Below are 21,919 nucleotides of genomic sequence, written 5' to 3'. Positions count from 1 at the left end.
AGCAGTCCTTTTGTGGAATATTTTTTGTTGGTTTGATTCACACGATATATTACACCGTATTTCAACTGAAACTGTGGCCCCAATTTTGGTGGCGACAAGTGTATGGAAGTGCAGAGTGTATCTGGACAGCTAGTGATTTTATTTAAAATTGGTAATGGTTTAAAGAGTGGGAGAGTTGTCAAAATTAGTTTGGTTACAATTATTGACATTATTTGTCAAATCAGGAATTTGTTAAAAATGCAAAAGATTTACGTCCCATTCGATGCAAAGTGAATCATAAAGAAGTTCTACTATGTGCTATGCGTAATCTTTAAGTTAAAAAACAAAAATTGTAAAGAAAATACTTGTGTTTTTCCGAATTTTACTGTGAGTTGACCGTTTTGAATTCGTTTAATTGCTCGTAAGTTTAGAAACAAAGCAAGTGGAACTAATGAATATGTTTGAATAAAAACGAAAAGACGACATTATCAACATCTCAAATCTCGAAGATTCTTTTTGTTTTATGTGCAACGGTCGGCAATTATTGACATCTTAACGTAGTTAAGAGTTTTAATTTGAAAATCTAAATGAGCCGAGTCATAATTTACAAATTACTTGCACCCAGTGCATCTTGTTATCAAAAAGCGGAAATAGACTTGCGAGAAATCTCGCCTGAGTTCCTGTCAGACAGTGCTGTTTCTATTGTAACTACCTCTGCAAGTTGACTCTCTGGAACTCGCGGAAGTTCTCTCCAGTGTATACAAGCATTTTAGATCTTGCTCAAGTTCTTTCAAATTGGGGGTCTGTGAGTAATTGCATAAGCCAGAACTCACCAGATTCTCGCGAAAGAAACTTGCAGTATTTATTGCAAACAGTGTAAACACATAAGCAAGAACTCGCGCTAGAATTGTCGCAAAATTTTCTCCAATCTATTCCAGGCTTTAAAGTGTTAAAAACTGGCACGATTAGATTAGGTTCAACTACAACCCGTTTGCTGTTACATTAGGGGTTTCATTTCATCCAACCTAAAGTCACAATATTAAGACAGGAAGAGCTCTTCATGTAACGAACAACATTGACGATTAGTCTCTAAATTTGTGGAAAATCAAAAATAATTTCTGGTTTCTGTCAGGTTGACGTATTTGTCAATATTTCAGATAACAACAACAAACCCAACAAAAGTAAAAATCTAACTAAGGTGGTACAGTCCTATACACAATTTCGTGTACAGTCCCAAAATTTGGGCATGTGTTGAAGTTTGGACCACAGATTCAGTTGAAATATGGTGTACGATATGTTGTGTTTTCTTGGGTAAATAAATAAATGAATTTTAAAATTATACTCTATTTTTAAGATTCAGTAGGATTTCTTTGCGAAACAAAAAACGTATGTCTTAAATTAAGTATTTATTATAGACGACTGGACAAAAGGTTACAAATTAAATGTTTTTTTTTTGTTTAAGATTATTGAGTATGTAACTTATTTTTGTAATTTCACTAAATAATCAATACAAATGACATTTTAACAATTTATATAATTACAGTATAAGCATAAATTAGTTTAAAGTTGCTCAATTTAAGAACAACTGCGATATTGGATAACATTATCATTTTTATGAAACAATAATCTCTGGAATGATGTTTCGTCAAAGTTTAGAAAACCCTCAGCACACAAATTTGTATAGTATTCTGCCTACCATGATAGTTTATAGACGTTTGAATTTTTAAAAATTTTCTTTAATAGGTAAATATAAAAAAATCAAGTATTTTAAAAAAGTAAAATAAAACAGTAACAAATTCAAGTGACACAAATATTCTACGTTAAGGTAAATTTGGTGGCAGCGTCAACGCTGCTAAAATATTAAAAAATCACGGAAACTTTTTTGTTTTAATTATTTGCTCTAATATTGTGTGTAAACTCCTGATTAGAAACATGCTGGGTTGACGTCGTATTTTCAAAATTAAAAATTTGAAGCGGTTTAAAAATTGAAATTTTGAATAATTTTCCTGCACGCAACTTTATTATTTTTCAACCGATTTTGTACGTTTTTAAAGCGTTTGATACATTACAAAATTCTCTACATTTTATTTGGATCACGTCTTGATAAGCTTTTCTGTTATAGAGGTCATGGAGTTGGGGAATATAAAAGTTAGGATTAAAGAGAATTAATGTATAAAAAAAAACAAATTTTAAGCCGTCGCGTCGGCCTTTTAAAATAGAAAAAAAGTATTTATGCTAACAAGGCAATTAACTCAAAAAAATATTGGACGTTTTTAATTTTTACAATTTCTCTAGATACTTTTAACATAGAATTACTTTTTTTGTATTTTTTTGGAGCGTTTGATAAAGAATAGGATTCTCTATATCTCATTTTTATCAAATTTTGATAGGCTTTTCTATTATAGATATTATAAATTATGTTCAGCTTTGGGATTGGCTATCGTTTTTTCATCTTATCTCGATTAAAAAATTAAAGTTAAAAAATTTTTGTTTCAAAATTTTGGTTAAGAATTGATACCTTTAAATGCCTTTTCTCTCTAATGCGTGAGAACTGGGACATCTTGTGTATTTATTGTATCAAAACTATTAACTAAAAAAAATCGAGTTGAGGTATTTTTTTTTTAAATTTGTCAAAATACCGAAACTTTTACATATTTTTAATATACAATTTACATATACAATATACAATATACAACTCATTTTTTATTTTGATTCTTAAATAATTTTGCATTTTCCATTTTGTAAAAAGGTAAACAAAAAAGTTAATTGTTTAATCTTTTAGAATTAGGAAGCATATTATTTTCAGTCCCCAAGTTTTCAAATCTCTTTTAAAAAATTGAAATTGGACTTAAGCAACTTAATGGCTTAAGCCAACAATATGGCAAAAAACTACAAGATTAACTTAGATTTGGCTTTTTTTTGTTCAAAATTGTTTGTAACATTTCTAGAATACGTACTTTTGAATTAAAACTGTTCTAACTAATTTCTCGATTGAACGCATTTGCTATAAATGTCTATTTTTTCTTTTAAGACAAACCGATTAGAAAAAACTATACAAATTTAATAAGAGAAGTGTATATTTAATTACAAATACAGTCTTTGGGAAGGAAGCAGTATAGAATTAATATAAATACTCCCATACTATCTATTGACATGTATTAAATTATAAAATTATAAATCACAATTGTCCTAGACGTAACTACAATTTATTTTTATTTATTTTTTATTGCACATGCCACACCTTAAGTAATATAAAACAATGACCAATTTAAATTATCATAGGTCCAGGTACCAAAAGTTAACCTCTTCGAGCAAAACCAGGAAGAAAAACTGCCGTTTCAGCGGTATCCATATCTTCTTCGTTAACAGACCTACCAACTCTTCTAGAGAACGATGGTAAGAAAAGCTGACGCTTTTCTCTTTTGAAAACATCGTTTCCATCAAGCACGTCCGTTTCGTATCGAACAGATCGAGTTGGGCGTCTCTTGGCAAATCCAGGTAAAAAGACGTGCCTCCTTAGACGGACGGGCTCTTCTGCTTCCTCAATAGCTCTTTTGGAGATTTTCTCAACTCCGGCTAGTCGAAAGCCATCGTTTGTACGAAGGGATCTCTTCGAAATTTTTTCCATTCCGGTGAGGGATGTTCCATAGTCGCTCTTCAACGATCTTTTGGTGATTTTCTCATTACCAGTCAGTGGTGAATCCAATTCTCTCTGCAGAGATCTCTTTGAAATACCGCTGCTTTCTGGAAGCTCTTCTATCGCCACAACTTCGTACTCAGCCGGGAAATCTTCCAGGACGATGGGGTTTGTCGATGATAGCACAATTGTCGCGAAAAAACACAAAAGCAATAGTGGGCCCATTATAGGCACTATTTTTATATTAAGAGACACTCTCAAGCACAATTTCAGATTTGTTATGATTGACTGAAGAATTTTGGTTCTTATTTATACCCACGGTGAAATTTTGTTAATAGACTCTAAATAGCATTGACGCTTTTCAACAGTCGCTAATGTTTATTAGTTATTAAAATACAAAAGTGTGATAATGTTTTAATTAAATATGGTCTGTACGACGAACGTCAAAGACATGCGATGCTTTTCATTACCTTTTTTGTGCATAAACAAAATTGATTGAAAATGCTTTAGTTCGGGGCGACTTTAGGTCACAATTTTGCTTAAACTAAAGTTGCTATTTAACACAATTGTTCTGACGCGGATTTGCAAGATTTTGTTTGGTTAAACAATTGTAAATTAAAGAACTCGAACTGCGCTCATTTGTAACAATTAAGGTAAGGTAAAAATAGATGTTTTTGTTTATTTTCTGTATTGTTTGTTTACTCAAACAATTAAATGACTAGACTAGTTTAAGAGAAAAAATATTACATTTTGTAGAATTTATAAGCAGTTTCGTAAAATTCGGTATAGATTCATGATTAGATCCTAAAAAATCTAGCCATAGAATTTTAAATAAATTGTACTTCCACCAGATCGTTAATAAATTTAATACATGTTATTGTAATTTTAAAAAGAATTTGAAAAAGTCTAAAAAATTTAAATATTATCTAAAAATAAGAATATTTAAGATTTGTGAAAATCTGGACATTTAAAAAACTCATTATTTGTGTTTATCAATTTTAGAAATAATCAACAAAACGAGAAAGTTTTGATTAATGTTTCCAATTCATATAATCTGTTTAGTTATTTTAGATCTTTTTTCATTAAGTAGCTACAGGCTTTTTATTCTCTTTAGTGCCATAGATTTTATGAAAAATCTGTAAATTTTCTACAATTTTTCTACAAGTTTTTCAGATTTTGCAATTGGATACCTACTCCACAAAGTATTTTTATTTTTGTTTACGTTCTGATTACTTGTGTAGGTACTGTTCAAACTCCTAGAACTTTTAATTCTTAATTTTTCAATTACATTTGAATACCTATTTTTGCGAAGTGGTAATATTTAACGCACTAGACATGGTTTATCCAACGAATATTGAATGAATTTATCCAATGAATATTCACTTGACAGAATTTCCGCACTATTTTTGGCTACGTATTCAATCAGTTTGTACGCGGATTCAAAAGCTGGAATTTGAGAAAAATCGGCGTGAATATGCGTGAAACAAATGGAGGTTCAAAACGATTGCAACTTACAATTATAATTTCTATCAAACTGTCATAAATTATTAAAATTACAATTTATTTCCAAACACCAAATTTCGTCAAAAAATGGTGACGCGCGTTTCGATAGCAAACGCGCGTTCAATTAATCATGATGATTAAACCAGATCGCTCTGATGATGGTTGCATTGCTATCGAAACGCGCGTCAGCATTTTTTGACAAAATTTGGTGTTTAAGAATAAATTGTAATTTTGATAATTTTTGTCAACACCATATAATGTATGTAAACTTATATAATAGTACTTGGTTCCACAAAAATGTAATTTTGAAATTAAAATAATAATCAAAATGTCAATTTTATGTAGCAATTGTAGAAAAAAAAATGATTTTATAGTTTTGTTGTTCCACTTCTTTAGATTCTGTGTGTTGAGTTTTGGATTTTTTAGGTTCTATTTTATTCTCTATTTGTAATATGTACTTATTTCGTAGATTTTTCAAAATATTCTTTTAGAGAATGTAGATTTTTTTGTTTCAAATTTCTTTTTATTTTTTAGATTGTTTGTGTCACTTAAACTGCATTTATTTTTTGACTTTACTTTATTGAATTCTTTAGGTTTCTGCTATTCTTGTGTATTAATTCTCAACTGCAATATTTTTTTATGTAAATAAGTCTCTAAACATAAAATAGATATTAAAATTTAAAATTATATTTCAAGGGAGAGAAGACACTTTTCTGGCCCGAGCGTTATTAAATATTTACCGACATCCGAAGGACCGATGAAAATTAGAAAAAACTATAGAAAGAATTATGTGTTTGCATATTTTATTTATTTTCTCTCGATTTAGAGATGACTACCTAATTTCCTATATTTCTGAATTATTTGTTTTTCCATTTCTATTTTTTGAGCAGGTCTTCAAGTTGTTTGGTGGTTGTATTTTGGAGCCAGGATTTTGGAATGATTAATTAAATTTTACAAATTCTCAACATTTTTTTTCTTTATTTTTTGTGCTTTCTTCAACTTTTTTTTGTATTTAATTTTTCAATTTGTGGTTACTATGTTATGTAGATTCCTAGAAAATTTTTGTCAACGAATAATGTTTGTGGTAGTTCTAAAAAAAGAAGTTACGAACTGTAAACCTCATGCTTTGCTGGAAGATTTGTAAATGATTTTGTCAACAGTGTTATAGCGGATGTCGTTCACATGTCAACAGCCATCAGTATAATCGTATTGACACATTGGGATGATTAGCAAAATGTTACTGTACTAATAAAGTACACAATACGAGAAATGACTGTCCAAAATCTGTAAAACTCAGGAAAAATTCGCGAGAAGAATCATTCATAATCTTGCTAAACCAACAAAATATTCTTCATCGAATAAATCTGACTCGATGATTTCCTCCAATAAGACTACTATTGTTAAGAATTTTAAGAATCCATCAGTTTACTATAAATATGGATAGTAACACGTTTACTCATTGTAGGAATGTCAACAATTCAACAAAAAATCAAAGTTTACAAAAATCATTATCCCGATGTCACAACAGATGAATCATTTTTGTCAAGCACACACCACATGGCTAGAAAACATACTGATTTTAAATTACTTCCAGTTTACCCTTAACCCACTTCCTCCAATGCTACAGATGTCATAGAATAAACTTAAATTGGAAGGCAGTATTTATCTAATTGAGAAGCAATCTTTTTCATTTTCACATGACTTTTATTTGTTCTTGAAATTGATCTCGGCACGAACAGAGCCGACAAAATTGGTTTCTAATTTAATAAAGAAGCGCGGTCATTAGTGTTGAAACTACTTATTAAAAATGACACGCGTTTCCTGAGTGTATTTAAATAAGTCATTTGATGTAGCCCCAGCAATGGAACTTGTTAAAACGTGCTACAATGAAAGGTTGATAAATAAGTGTAGTTTGAGTAAATATCATTAATTATTTCCACGCTTCAGATAATTAATAATAAAAACTTACTTCTCGGAAAAGTAATCTTATCAGGGTTGGTTTAAATCAGTACAAAGTCATTGTATTTTTATAGTATATTCAATTGTAAAAAAATATACAAAACAGTCTTCGACATAACACAATAATAAATAATAATTTAAACAATAACAACTATGATCATGGTTAAATATCAAGAATGAGTATGAGTGAATCGTCCTTCTTCGGAGGTTAAAATCGTGCCCATTTCAGACCTTTTCGGGCGAACCTGAACCTCATGTCATCCATATTATCGTACAAGCTGCTGATGTCCCTTTTAACAATCTCTCCCTTGATCGACGAACTTGCTTCTTCTTCTTCTTCACTGGAAGTAACGATAACTTCACCTTCACTTTCTTCGTCTTCCAGCGACCTCTTCGTTATTTTCTCCGAAGCCGGAAGGGCTATTTCGTTTCCTCTCACAATGAAAAGGTATCTTGCTTGAGTTGCGGTGACAACCATTAAAATTGTAACGACAACGAACGTGTTCATGTTGGTTTTCTTGAAGGTTTTACTAGCTTGAGCGATGATTAAATATTGAAGCTTTAAAAGCCGGCTCCGTATTTATATGAGTTTGCTTACGCAAATGAAGTCGCTAATGTGCAATAATTAATATTTTGTTGGTTTTATCTGTTGAGTGATAATGACTTGTTGCTACAATCTGTGGCAAAAAGTCGGTACCATGAGTTTCCACGTTTTCCAAAAAGGCTAATTTTGGCACAGAAAATTCCAGAAATAATTTATTAGTCATGGCTTTGATTACTGTACGTGCCAGTCATCGCGTCTTACTTGGTGGTGATAAATTGATAACGCTCTAATATGTTGCGAAATTTTAAGACATACTTGTATTATGATTATGCAATCGAATGAATGCATTTTCAATTCTAAAAAAATACTGAGAACATTCGTTTCAACGCTTCTTAAAATAATGTGTGATCAAAATGGATATCCTTGAATTTCTAGAAAATGCAGTTTTATTGTTGGCGATTTTTCGAGAATAAACAGGTAATAATAATAAATATTTGTACAGAGAAAACATGTGATTTTAAACAGTTACATTCTGAATTAAAGTAAACATATTACCAAGGAAATAGAACCTATTTTTAATAACAAATCTGTCTGCAGAGTTTAATGAATGATTACTGCGAATTTATTTTCCATTAAAACTTATCAAGCGATGATAAATTTAACACAATATGCGGAAGATTAATTAATAATTCATTGGAATTATTAATATAAACATTTAAGAAGAAACTTATAAACACGATCGAAAACTTTACAAAAAAAATTATATAATCTACTTGAAAATCCCAAATAAATAAATATTATAAGGCCAAACATTGTACGCACGTATTTTATTTTGCTGCTTTTATTTTATATATTTGTACGTATTTGTATGTTTCTTATTCTTATTGAAATCACCAGTTGACATAATATATCTAATTATTATATTTTTACGCATAAATTCCTCAAAGTTATTTTTAACTTTACGGAATGTTATTTATAACGCTGGCGAAAATTAAATTGTTGACGAATAACTGGTGATATTGACATTAAAAGCTATTGTTTTCTCGTATTGTCTTTACATTCTGATTATTGTGTCATTAGTTGGTGTATGTTCAGAATATTCAACAATTTTCCACCGTAAAACATTTACATGGAAAAATGAAGTATTCATTGTATTGTCTCGTGTTTGGATAAAATTTGGTGTCTATTAGTTTAGATATGTAATATTTATCAATTTTTTTATCATTATTTTGTAAATATGTACAAATATTTTTAGTAGTGTAAAATCTCCTATTCATTGTAACATACCTGTAGTCGAATTTTTATTATTTGTAGTAAAGGCCTAAACGTGATTCGAGAATTTTGACATGTGATTTGGAAAAACCCAGCCGTTAATTAAAATTTGAATTTTAAATGATGTGTAATTTATGAATCATGTGAAGAAGACACTAAAATACTTCTTGATCTTTACTAATGAGTATGTAGTATCATTTGTACAAAATTAAACAATGCTAATTATTCAACAAAGATTGTTTTGAAACCAAAATAATGGCAAATTACTACAAAATTAACAATCACGTAAAAGTAAAACTGCGGATATTTATGTAGAACTCCGGCGGTATCTGGTAATAGAGATTCAAATTAATCTGTTGACAGTTTAAGATTGTGCTAAACGATGACAGATGTTCTGAAGTTGTATCGCAATAAACCAAAACATACCAAAATTTTAACGCAAAAAATATTACGTATTGGCAACATTACTTCAATTTTACGTTTATTCTGCTCTTTAGAAAGATATGATTGATTTTACGAATCAGAAACTACAAATATTTTATTTATATTTTAAGTTGAATTAATTATAGCAGTGTATTAAGCAAGGTTGTGAATTCGTATTTTTTTCTGCATAATTATGACAAGTCTAAAAATCTGCCAGTTTTGGTTTTTAGAGAGTTAGAAAAAAAACATACATTTGACTTCAACCTGAAGCAAAAATTTGGGACTTTTGCAGGGATAGTAATCCTGGCGCATCCACCATTTTTGAAACATCTCCAAATTTATAGGTTTTATGTTTATATTTTATTACATTTATCTAGTGTGTAATAAATTACTTATTATGCATTAATAGTTACAAGCTGTATTAAAACATTGTTAAACTCGAAGAATTCAACTTTTAAGATATCCTCTAGTGTAGAAAAAAATATAAATTTTACCAAAGTGACAAATAAATATGTAAGGCATAATTAAAACGTTTTAAATCTGTGAAAATAAATAAGGCCTAGCACTAAACTATTTTTTACAAACACAAATTTTTTCAACAATGTCACGCCACTGTAGGAGCACATCACCAGTGCGCATGCTCTATTTTGACAAGTATCTGACAAGTGACATGTGCGTACACAAGCAGTTGGCACAAGAAATATAAAAATGCGAATTGTCCTCCCAATAGAATAACGCAACGTGTTGAATTATTTTTTTTTGATTTCTAGTTTAATTAGTTTACAATATGATTGAATCCTGCCCGAAAAAGCGCATGCTACTTGGTATCACATGTCTGGGAGTGTACGTATAAAATCCTAACCTCAATTCTTCCAAAATTTCTAATTTCACGTCATAATTTTAGTTTAACAGTTCTAGTTTTATTTATTGAGTCACATTGGACGGATTCAACTAATCCCAGCAGAAAACGGAACTTCCCAATTGAACAAAACTCAACCTGTTGGGAGAAAGAAAAGTTCGAAATTATCAAAGATTGTGAACCTTGCTCAGGTAAAAATTACTTTACAATATCTGCAAAGTAAACGCGAATGTTTCAGCGTTTGAAATCGCTAGTCAAAGCATTGGAGTTTGTATACACACTCATTTCAAGGAAGTTCTGAGATGTGCTAGTGGAGAAACTGTTACAAGAAGTTGCGATAGAACGGCGTATATCGACGAGAGGACGTTTTGGAGATTTGAATTGTTTATGTCTATAGCAGCTGCCATTTCGTTTCTGTGCGTGTCGGCTAGGAAGAAGGTGCTAAACAAGCGAATGTTGCAGAGAGTACAAAGACAGTTAGCTAATTGCGTCTAAATCAACTAAAATGGATAATCTCTACATCAACGCGTACCAACACGACAAAACCAACTTTTCCGTTGATGTTGAATCACTGATTATCCTTAACATTTACAGAATTTCCGGAAATGATAACATTAAACTGAAAATTAAAGTTTTTGAAGATGAGCCTAGTAGCTCCCACATTATGGTAGACATGAGTCGCGTCACTTTTGAAATTATCGAGGCTTTTCCTGAAGCAGCAAGTTTTTGCATTTGGCCTGTGATTGTTGAGGATAATTATGTAATTGCTGGTCTGTGTTCAGTAGCGCGCCAAATCATAAAACGTTCCGAGAACAAAAAAGTCACTAAATTGTTAGGATTTCGTGACGCTTGTCTCATGGCGTGTAGTGAAAGCTCTATTTGGACTAAATTCTGTGAGGTTGACATGGTATCTACTATCAAAAACGTCCTATCAAACTTACCCGATTATTTCAATACTGACGTTCTAACTCTCCCGCCTGATATAGCAAGATTTGAGTACCACATGGCACAACCTGTGAGGATGCACAACATTTACAAATTTGCAAGAGAACAAAGCGACAAAGCGATCACCAACAGTGTTCCCATTGAGAAACTTGATCTTCACCACACTTTCGGGGAAGGACCGTTTATGACTCTATCAGACGTAATATTGTTTTGTTGCATGCAGATCTTCTTTAAATTATTCCCTGAAGATGGCTTTTCCGAAAAGTTACCTCTAATAATGAGTTGGTTTCAAACAATGAAAGAGAAGAACATAAACAAAATGAAATTCGATCTGAATGTTCTCCAGAATGAGATTAAAGACATTGAAGTGCCTGAGATTGTCAAACAGAGTCTCTACACGGCAGATCCCTCTCGGTACAAACCTGAGAAACGGATTTACACGAAACAGAAAGACATTACTAACTCGTTGAGAATCATTAATAATAACCACATCGAAATTGTTAATTCTTTGTACCCGTACGGAGATGAGGTACAGTTCGATTGGTCTAAAATTCCTCCAGACGCCAACCCAATGAGTGGGGCTCTTCCTGAAAACCGAGCGTACCGGAAATGCGACCAGTTGGAGAACTTGGCAAAAGCTGTAATTAAGCTTGCGGGGTTACAACAGTGTCGTATCGTGGATTTCTGCAGTGGAAGCGGCCACCTGGGGATCCTCCTCGCGCACTTGTTACCAAACTGTACTATTATCTTGGTTGAAAACAAAGAGTTGTCGCTAGTCAGAGCGAAGGAACGAATTCTCAAAATGCGACTAAGTAACATCATTATTTTACAATCCAATTTGGACTATTTTATCGGGACTTTTGATATAGGGGTGTCTCTCCATGCTTGTGGCGTTGCCACCGATTTGGTTATTCAAAACTGCATTAAAAACAAAGCGCATTTCGTATGCTGTCCATGTTGTTATGGTGGTATTCATGATTGTTACCATTTGACGTACCCCAGAAGTTTACAGTACCAGAGTTTGAATATGGACCATAAAGACTATTTGACATTGGCTCATGCAGCTGATCAAACGCATGACCCTAATAACAGGAAAACGACGCAAGGATTTGTTTGCATGGATGCTATAGATACTGATAGACGGTTGTACGCTGAAGGTTGTGGATATGAGGTGCATTTAGGAAAATTGCAACCTTTTTCTTGTACAAATAAAAATAATTTACTTGTAGGAATTTGTGGTAATTGTTAGGGAATAGTTCGTCTGTATTTTCTCTGGTTGTAATTTTGTTGGCAGTTAAAACTAGATGAATGAAAGCATACCTTTTGTATTGTGGAATGTATTTTGATAATATATTATACTAAATGATTCTTGTTTATTAATTTCCGTTTTACCATAGTTTCGTTTTTTGGTTGATGGTGAATTTGATCTGGAAATTAGGCAACACATCATTCTTTCTTTCATAATTTCAATCTACAATTTCACAAGTTATAATTATAAAAGACTTGAGCCATAAGTGGATTTTTTTTTCAAATTTTTGTTTATGAAAGATCTGTACGTAGCACGAAAAATTCCGGAAAAAATATTCATTGAAATATAGATTTACATAGGTACATTGTACATTGTAAATTGAAGAAATGGAATTTTCAAATTTGGAATATGTCCCTAAGACAGGATTCCTATTAAAAAAAAAATACAAGAAAAACGATGGCACAAAGCGCATATTTCTATTTGTCGTAATTCCGGAGAAATGAGTACTGAAATTCCGAAGCTTTAAATTTTTTGTTTTCTAACGACAACTCAAAACTTCAATCACTTCAGATATTTGTTGAGGTACGTGAAAAACAGCACAGTTTTGGATTCTGTTAAATGAATACTTATAACTTTCGCTTTGCTTCACAAATAATCGAGGTATTAACTTAAGTACAAAAACGTCGGTAAATACCTTTGAATTATACACCAATTGAAACAGCAGCTTGAGATCTTTCAAATGGTCAAATCTTAGATCGGTGGGATAAGTAGTTTACGAGAGGCGGTCAGAATACAAAAAATCAACTTATTTCATAATTTGAGTTGTAAATTTATTTTCAAAAAATTGTTTATTAAATTTTGAAAATTTGGAAGCGGATTCTAAGCAATAAAAGCGCGAGACAAATGATGGCATAAATCGCATCTTTCTGTCAATCGTAGTTTTAGATATGGAGCATTAAAAATTTCGGAACATAAAATTTACTATGTAAAATTTTAATCTTTTCTAATTCAGTTATTTGTTGATATACGAGAAAAATTACCACAGTTTTTGATTCTGCGTAAAATTCGGAATTTTCGAAGCCGATATTTGTAAAACGAAGGCGCAAATCGCATCGAATTGAAATATCTTTTTTATTCTATTCTATAAAAAATTAACAATAACAATTAAGCAAAATGTACAAATCTGAGTTCATGTAAAGTATTTACAGCTTTTTAATTAAAAAAAATCAAACATTCCAATTGGTTCTTGAGATATTTTGTTATAGCATATTTTTTCAATCCAATTTCCACAAGCGAAATACGACTGGAATCAGACCCATAAAAATCACCGAAACATCGCAATTATGAAATTGGATCATAAAAATGATAAATCAAATTCCTATCGGCGCAAATAGTGACATATTCACAGTAGAATAATAAACGTTTGCGTTTATCACAGATAAAAAAGGTTAATTTAAAACCTCATCAAGTAATTTCATGTTGTTTATGTGTATAAATGTCCGTGGATGAAAATTATGGTCCTCTGGTATCTAAACTTGATCTCAGTATTTAAATGGGAAATGCAATACATGCACAAATAGAAAAAACAAATAAACATTTAAGACGATTTATCATCTTCTTTGAGAGCTGCTTAGGTAGTAAGTGCTTATAATTTTATTCTTTTTCAACGTGACTGGAATAAGTAATAATCTCGCTCCTCGACTAGCGCGTGATACTGTCAAGAAGCATAACGCATTTCAATAAAATGAATAAAAAGTCTGATAACTTATATCGAAATTATAACTGACGTGGATATCAATATTCAAATTAGAACAATAATGTGTAAAAAACGTCTAACAAATCGTCTCCAGAAACTCGTTAGGAGAAAAAACTAGCTCCAAATTACTAGAAGCGCTAGATATAAATTAAATAATTTTATCATAATAATGTGAAGTTTACTTTTTAAGGCGATGGGGACAGTTCTATTTTACGATCTTTTTATCTGTTAAGGGCCGATTTTATACTATTGTCTTATGGTTTTTTGATAGCAATCCAATAATGAATTCGAGTTTCCGATCAATTACAGCAGCCTAGCGAATGATTTTATTGAAATAGATAGGCCTCATAATAACTTAGAAATAAAACAGTTCGTTTAGTAATTTAGTTTTATGGTTTAATATCAATTGGATATTCATCGTAAAGCTATCTTTATAGTTCGTCCATTCTTTCAATTAAATTTTCTATTTGTTTTTATAGGAATTTCAAGTCGATATGTAGTAACCTAGTGGAGCAATAAAATCAGACATGTGGAATGAATTTGAGGAATTCCGAGGGCGACTTTTCGGACATTTATCATTCAATTAACAACGCTTCCTTTCTAAATTGGATAAAGACAAGATAATAAATGGCCGCGGTTCGCAAACAACTTGTTAATGTTCTGCAGCTTCCCTGTTCGCTTAACCGAATTATATTTCATTTCTGAAAGAATTTCAGTTCGACGGTAATTGTAATATTAAAAGAAACATATCTTTCGTTCTCAATAAACACTACTGCCACCAACAATTTTCAAAGTTCATAGTTTCAGTGTTCGATTATGCGGCACTTATTTTTTTTTATTCTGTGTACTTAATTTCTACAGGGTTTTATTAGGTCTAAAGTTTAAGAAAACAATAAATGGAAGATATTGGTGAACCACGAAATACATTTTAAATAAATAAACACGAAATAAAAATTTAACTATTGAAATCGACAAACAGCAAAACTTGTGGTCTCAAAATAAACAATTTTATTACTTTGATTAACGTCATTTAAATCTAGTATTACACAGATAAAATTGTTAAATTTAGATCGCAATTCGTCTAGAATTTTATAGCGTGTTTGTGGTAGTACTTGAACTTCCTTTATTTTCGTATTGATTGGATTACTTCATATTATCTTAAAATAATTGTTTCCGGGTATGTCTTTGAATGCTTAAATCAATTAATTATTTAATAAATCGCTAAGGCTTTGATATTTTTAGAAAATGAAAAATATTATAAATTTTGAGTTTTAAATGATCAAGAGTAATAAGTAGTTATACAGGGTGTCGGAGAACTCGCGCCCCAGAGAACAAGGCACCCTCTCTACTGAGAAACCCTGTATAAATACCTAGTAAAGATAAATCTTTCAAAAAACGAGAAAAAAAATAACTAAAGACTTAATTTTTGAAAACTAAAATCCAATTTTTTTTAATCTAAAGTAACGTGTTATCCACAAAATTATTATTTAGGGTATACTAAAAAATTTGGGACTCATAATAAATTTTGTAAGAATATGGAAATTTAAAACAGCAAAATTCCTTTTAAATTATTAAATAAATTACTAGACTTTTCAGATTTTCTATAGTTTTTAGATCTTTTTTAGAATCTCTAATATTTTTCTATTTTATTGTTTTCGTTAGATTCTCTTAATTCTTGGATTTTTAAATTTTCATTTTTTTTAGATTTGCCTCAAAATCAATGTTCTTTGTCTTTTTACATTTTTAAATTCTTTCAAGATTCTCGTATATTTTTTTACATTTGTTTGAATCTTTGAAGTTTCGATTTTTTTATGTCATAGAATTTAGCTACATATTAAAATTAATGAAATAATTGTCAATTTTTTTGATTTTTGGGACTTTTCGTGTACAATTTTTTTTTCCAATTTTCAGAAACAAGAAAAAATTGATTCAATAATTCGCGACCTGAGAACTATAAGGTTCTAACTAACATTTGCATTAAATTGATCAGCGTTCACGTTATCATTGATATCTCTTTAATTTATTAAGCATTTATTTAAAAAAATGGCAGAATCTATTAAAATCATTTTGGCTTGTTAAAATATTAACTCACTTCTTTTTTATACATAATAGAAAATGTTTTATAAAATCACAAAACAGACAATTTAAATTTTCACAAAAAATCACTTAGAACGTTATAATTCTCACGTCGCGAATTAATATTTATTAACCGTCATGACAAGGTATAGTTTGCGACATTTCGTACACTCTAAAACAAGCTTTACTCACTCATAACCAAACTTTTAATTTTTGACATATTGATTAAAGTGACATGAGTGATAAGACGCGCTAGGTGCCAAATTTTTCATATTTCAGATTGAAGCAATTGTGGTTTAAACCTTGCTTTGTTGATTAGAGACTGCCGGCATTTTAATATGTAATTGGTTGAAATTTCACGGAGACAGCTGTGAAAGTTTAAAATTGTCAATCATAATGACAATAAAGTATAGATTACAATTATTTTTTTTAAATGTCAGAAAATTTTTGTTTGAAATTCCGTGTCGCAAACAACTTTACGATGATCAATTATTTTCGCCAAATTTCTAGTTTAGCTTGGAGGATACAACTCGCCCAAAATTGTTTGTTAAATCTCAATATTTGGACACATGTCAATCTTGGTTAAATTCCATGATATATGACTTAATATTATCATATTCAATCACTTTGTGTTGACAATTGGAGTTAGTACTTAATGAACCAGCGACAAAAATCAATTTTTTCATGGCCCTGTTGAATGCCGTCACTGAAGTAATAAAAGCACCAAAACCTCTTTATGTGGTCACAATTATCTGACCAAACGGTGTTCACTCTTGAAGTCGTAAATTTAAAGGGATTACTCTCATCGGCCCCTCCTTTTAATCTCCTATAGAACGACATTTTAATTCGCCCATTCCAGTGATTTTTGAGCTAATTATTGCGATTTTCTTGCTTAAATAATGTAAATGAGCCGAAAACCCAGAACCAGTTCTGTTAATTGATCATGTCATTCTCAGTTAGTCTCCAATAATTCACACATGCGCCACGTGTCTCCTCAAAAATTAATTCGAATGGCAATTTTCTTAGGTCGTTCCAGCCACTAAACTTTAGCAATAAAAGCTCATTGTTCCATTTAAAATAATATCGTACGATCTAAGTGCATTAGGTTTGGGCACATGTCGAAATGAAATCTGATTGGACATAACAGAGAAGTTCGTATCGTCTACTGCTATACAACACACGTTTAGTTCCTTTTCGCTCTTCGCGCTGTTAAGCGGACGAGCAAGCTGCGGTGGTCCACTTTTCACACGTGACAGGATATTTCCAGGACGAAATGACACCGGCGGAGATGAGGCTGTAGTTTTGTGGCGGGATTTTTCAAATTGTGTAGTGACTATGTAGTGTTTGTGTTTGTTAGTTTTTTGATCAAACAGGATGCGTTTTCCTGCTGTGATTCTCAGGTAGGTGCGAAAAGGACGACTGTTCTAATTCTGTCGGGTATTTACGAGTGTGGATGGACACAGACATAAAATGCACACCTTCACTTTATGATTTTTTGTTCGGAAGAATCAGGGCATATTTTCATTTGGCATTCCGTTTTCAAGTACGGCACGTTTTCAGTTAATTTTAAAACTTGAGATGTTTACATTATTCTCTATTCGATATTTCGAATGAAGAATTTATGTCGATATTTACAGTGATACGCATGACGCATTGCTCAGTTTTTATATCGTATTTCACCACTCAAATGTCTCTGGTCTTTATTACTTCGATTACTTCAATAATCGAATTAAGAAATGATGAATTTCGTGGTCCCAAGGCCAGGCATGGAAAACGTCAAAGTCAATACCCCAAACATTTTTACTGTTGACAAAACACTAAAAAAAGGAAAACGGAATATTTATAGCTCGCAAAAGTCGCTTAGTTCAATTTACATCTTCACTTGGCTAATCTTTCGTTCGAGCAGAGAACATGCTTTTTTACTTTTACGACAGTGACTAATATCGCGAAACATTTTTTTATTGTTTGTAATTAGTTTTATTACGGCTTGATGTTTACTGTGCAAATTGTTCAAATTTTTGTCGTCATTCGTTTCATTAATAGACGAGAAATTCGTGGTCTGGATTTTACTTTTAATTTCGGTAGAATTAACGCCACATTCAGAGTGATTTATTTTTGCATTATTCACTGTCGACAATTGAAAGAATTTTCTTTCAGCGTAGTTTCTGACTGGTGTGAATATTGATCACGTGTTTATTCAAATAGAATTATGAATTATGGTGTTGGAAAATGACTCTTTTACCTCTTATCGTTTATGGGCTATTATATTGATATTTTATTACAGTATGTTGGTAATTTTTTGGCGTTTTTAGCATTGTTATTTAAATGTTGACAAGTGACAAGGTTTATAATAACTCATTTGTTAGGATTATCAATGCTTGTTAAAAATTATGCTTTTAAGGAATACTCATTAAATGTTATTGTGCAAGCGCAGGGAGTCTCACGATTCTTATTCCTAAAGGGATTTGAACTTTGTCAGCGTCAGGGAAATCAATAGAAGTTTATCGATAAAGATTTTAACTGTATTTGCAACCCACGAGAAGAAATAATAAGAACTGAAGTCTGAAATTAAAAATAACGTTATAACAAATTTGTTTCTTAAAATTTCAGTGTTATAGAATCTGGGAACTTTTATTTGAACTTGAGTTTTGTTGGTTTTAGACCATTTTTATTGGTCATCGTCTGGCACCTTAGAATACTTTGGCGAAAATAAAGTTATTTTAATTTTATTTTAATAAAATTGATATTTTTTAATTTTGAAAATTTTGGAATTTTGTACGCCACACGGAAACCTAAAAATCTTTGGTTTTAAAAACAAGATATACTTAATCTTAATCTTAAACTTAATCTTGAAATTATAAAATCTCCAATTTCCAAATATCAGATTCTAATCTAAGCGTTTATGAAATTAAGTAAATAAATGGAAGAACTTTTGAAAATTCTAGATTTTAAATCGAGACCTGAAAGTCAGTAAAGCTGAATCTTCATGAACTTGAGAATGAAAACCATTTATTTCAATGAATTCGAATCTAAAAACTTCTTAGAACAAATTAATACAAAGTCGTACTAGTGTCACCTACACATTTTAAATATTCTGTCATCATATCAAAGCTGAAGGCAATCTTATTAACATCCTTTTTATGTGACAGTCATTTCGTTATGAGGAGAAATAAATTTCTGAACGTGATTTTATTAGCAACTCCGAACAAACTAACTAAATTCCTCCTCACAAGTGACAAAGTAAAGAAGCTTACAAATTTACGAGGCATCCGGTAGTGCTTTGGTATTTATTATCACAGAATTGTGACAAAATTTTTCATCAGGAAACACTTTATTAATTCCATGAGTGTTACAATCCTACAAAAGTATGGAAAGATAAAAGTTTTACGGTGGGAACTCTTGACAGTTTTGTTCCTAACTTTGTCTAAATTTTTGCTCGCAATAAACTTGTGTGGAATGTGTATTTGTAAAAGCAAAAATATTTGTTGCTAAAATGTTAAATGGCATTTTTATCTCAACATCCTTCATTTTACAACATTTCAATTAGAATGTGTTGTTTAGACGATCCATTTTATTAACGCAATTAGCCTTTTTATGACGCAGTCCGTGAGATTTTCACTTTCCAACACACCACTTCAATTTACACAAACACATTTTTTATACGATATTAAAGTTTAGTGGTGCGATAAAACGATCTAGTTGAAATAAGTTTATGTTGTTTCTCCATTTTCAGTCGAAGAAAGCGAGAAAATCGCATTTCAGGAAATTTGATGATCTCGCTTTCAACAAAAAATCTTATGTGTTTACCCAAACATGTTATCGCAACATGAGATCAACGATTCATTTATCCTCCATTGATGGTGCATAAAAGGCAGAAAAGTTTTCGTAAGTCACGTCGGTGCCATTGTTGGGGAGTAATTCTTTACTTCAACTCAATCATGTGCCATCTACACTTGCTCGTTTCGAAAATAATTAGTTCTTGGTTGAGGCGAACGAAAAAAATCGACTTTTTTTCTATTGTTGTCAAGAGAGCCTGAAATGAATAGTATATCCGACTGCATTTTATGTTACAACTGACAATAAATCACGCAATCATCCGATAATAAGAGAGTGTCAAATAGAGTGGCCCCACATAAATCTTGAACAAAAAGGATCTGTCCGGAATAGGTGCTAATGTGTTTTGACTTGAGGTAATTAATAAAACTCTTCAATCATAGTGGAGCTATTGTTATTTTCCGAGACGAGCCTCAATTAATTTAAAATTATAATTCAAATCGGGGTCCAGAACAGACACCCATTAAATGTATCATAATGTAACCACAGTAATTATCATATCAAATGTTACAGGGACTATAAAACATGCGGAAATATTTCGGAGCGACGTAAAAAATTGATTTTTGACGTTTATAAATGTATCTTGTTACCAGATTTCAAATTATTTGAAGCTGAACAAACATGTAATCATAAATCATAGTTTCCCTGTCGAAATTTTTCTTTAGAAGATTACATTGTTTGAAACAAGCCTGCTTTGTGCGACCACGCAACTGGAACTGAAACGAAAATTTCAGCGACCTTCATTCATAAAACCGAATATTTGTATTAATAGTGTTGTTACGTCACAACCACACATTTTAAACTAGATCGCCTAAGCATCGGTACCACTTTCTTCTTTTAGTATTCCACAATGGAAATCCTGAAACTTTGAAAATCGGTCATATTTCACTCGATGACACAGATTTTTTTGAATAGCTTCGCAGTTTACAAAGTCCCGGAAGATTATTTACAAAAGACAGCTGCGTTGCTAATGTGCAAAGGTGCTGTAACAATTACCGAAGAATGAAAATAAATTTCAAAAGTAAAATTGGAAGATGAAAACAACCTGAGTAGGTTAAAGCAACCACGAAGTGGCAACCACATGGCACTCGCTGAAAAAACGTCGGTTTATCCAAATGAAATGTAACACCAAACACGATTTTTTTGGACGCGTGCTGAGTATACAAATTACAACATTCGCATCAACTTTTCCATTCCGGTCTGTCACCACTGGGTTTTTTTAGTCGGCTCGAGTAGATTTCAGTCATTTTTCAATGTTACAGCCGAAGGTTAGTACTAAAGCAACAAAGAGATCCCATTAATTTAATTCAGACGGTTTTGCATAATTTGGAAATGTGGAGGCGTGTCTTGTTTTCGGTGTGAACCACGAAATTGGGTTGCTGGATATTATTTAAAGAGTTCTTATGAAGGCGTAAAACGAGTTTATTAACAGGCAATATTGCGTTTGTGGTGGAGCGAAAGATGGATTTTACGCTGTGGACATAAAATTTAATAGCGTGTCAATTGTTTATAGAAGTTGTAGTCATTTGGAGTCACTTATTCGTTATTTTTCCTGAGAGGATTTACAGATTTACGACAGAGCAATTTTAGAAATCAGCAGAATTTGAAAGGGATAGGATGTAATACCGGATTCTTAGCAAAAAAATCTGGTTGTTTGTTGTCGAATATGAAAAATTAGCACTGTTTTATATTCTGAGTGAAGTTCTGCGTTAAATGAGCAACCATAACTAAAGTTTGTTTTACAAATTAACGAAATCTTGACCGAATTAGATTTTTAGATGATCTTTTTGGAGTCTTTTGGTGCAAAAATAATGTTTAATAATGTTTGAGTTAAACATTGATCGAAAAAGCAGCTCAAGATCTATAAATTTGTCAAATCTCAG

The 21,919-nt window shown here is 31.4% G+C and overlaps 5 protein-coding genes across 5 annotated transcripts in view; 3 read left to right on the top strand and 2 right to left on the bottom strand.

Moving 5' to 3' along the window:
- Positions 1-3,277: 3,277 nt before the first annotated feature.
- On the bottom strand, positions 3,278-3,841 carry LOC148181355 (uncharacterized). The gene has a single exon (XM_088050256.1). The coding sequence runs from the start codon at positions 3,839-3,841 to the stop codon at positions 3,278-3,280; it is 564 nt and encodes a 187-aa protein (XP_087906382.1).
- A 3,297-nt stretch (positions 3,842-7,138) lies between these two features.
- LOC148181354 (uncharacterized) lies at positions 7,139-7,642 on the bottom strand. The gene has a single exon (XM_088046694.1). The coding sequence runs from the start codon at positions 7,584-7,586 to the stop codon at positions 7,287-7,289; it is 300 nt and encodes a 99-aa protein (XP_087902820.1). The 5' UTR covers positions 7,587-7,642; the 3' UTR covers positions 7,139-7,286.
- A 2,316-nt stretch (positions 7,643-9,958) lies between these two features.
- JTBR (jumping translocation breakpoint protein JTBR) lies at positions 9,959-10,671 on the top strand. The gene is made up of 3 exons (XM_088047816.1): positions 9,959-10,160; positions 10,222-10,367; positions 10,415-10,671. Exons 1-3 carry the CDS (start codon positions 10,105-10,107, stop codon positions 10,669-10,671), a joined length of 459 nt encoding a protein of 152 aa, XP_087903942.1. The 5' UTR covers positions 9,959-10,104.
- A 10-nt stretch (positions 10,672-10,681) lies between these two features.
- On the top strand, positions 10,682-12,487 carry LOC148181352 (glutathione S-transferase C-terminal domain-containing protein homolog). The gene has a single exon (XM_088047802.1). The coding sequence runs from the start codon at positions 10,682-10,684 to the stop codon at positions 12,368-12,370; it is 1,689 nt and encodes a 562-aa protein (XP_087903928.1). The 3' UTR covers positions 12,371-12,487.
- A 4,993-nt stretch (positions 12,488-17,480) lies between these two features.
- Positions 17,481-21,919, top strand: part of LOC148181350 (ADAMTS-like protein 4) — a 66,425-nt gene continuing 61,986 nt past the window's right edge. Inside the window, exon 1 of the mRNA XM_088041180.1 lies at positions 17,481-17,602. Within this exon, the coding sequence (XP_087897306.1) occupies positions 17,577-17,602 (26 nt within the window). The 5' untranslated portion in view covers positions 17,481-17,576. The remainder of the gene's footprint in view (positions 17,603-21,919) is intronic.

Source organism: Gnatocerus cornutus, chromosome 1 (genome assembly GCF_029298725.1).
Source record: "Gnatocerus cornutus isolate USDA-ARS CGAHR chromosome 1, icGnaCorn1.1, whole genome shotgun sequence".
Lineage (NCBI taxonomy): Eukaryota > Metazoa > Arthropoda > Insecta > Coleoptera > Tenebrionidae > Gnatocerus > Gnatocerus cornutus.
This window is presented reverse-complemented; position numbering and strand designations above follow the sequence as displayed.

Bases quoted from the DNA above. Each gene is read 5' to 3' on its own strand.
- LOC148181355 (XM_088050256.1), bottom strand. From the start codon at position 3,841: ATGGGCCCACTATTGCTTTTGTGTTTTTTCGCGACAATTGTGCTATCA.
- LOC148181354 (XM_088046694.1), bottom strand. From the start codon at position 7,586: ATGAACACGTTCGTTGTCGTTACAATTTTAATGGTTGTCACCGCAACT.
- JTBR (XM_088047816.1), top strand. From the start codon at position 10,105: ATGATTGAATCCTGCCCGAAAAAGCGCATGCTACTTGGTATCACATGT. The intron at 10,161-10,221 runs GTACGTATAAAA...TCATAATTTTAG, and splicing joins GGTATCACATGTCTGGGAGT to TTTAACAGTTCTAGTTTTAT. The intron at 10,368-10,414 runs GTAAAAATTACT...CGAATGTTTCAG, and splicing joins AGATTGTGAACCTTGCTCAG to CGTTTGAAATCGCTAGTCAA.
- LOC148181352 (XM_088047802.1), top strand. From the start codon at position 10,682: ATGGATAATCTCTACATCAACGCGTACCAACACGACAAAACCAACTTT.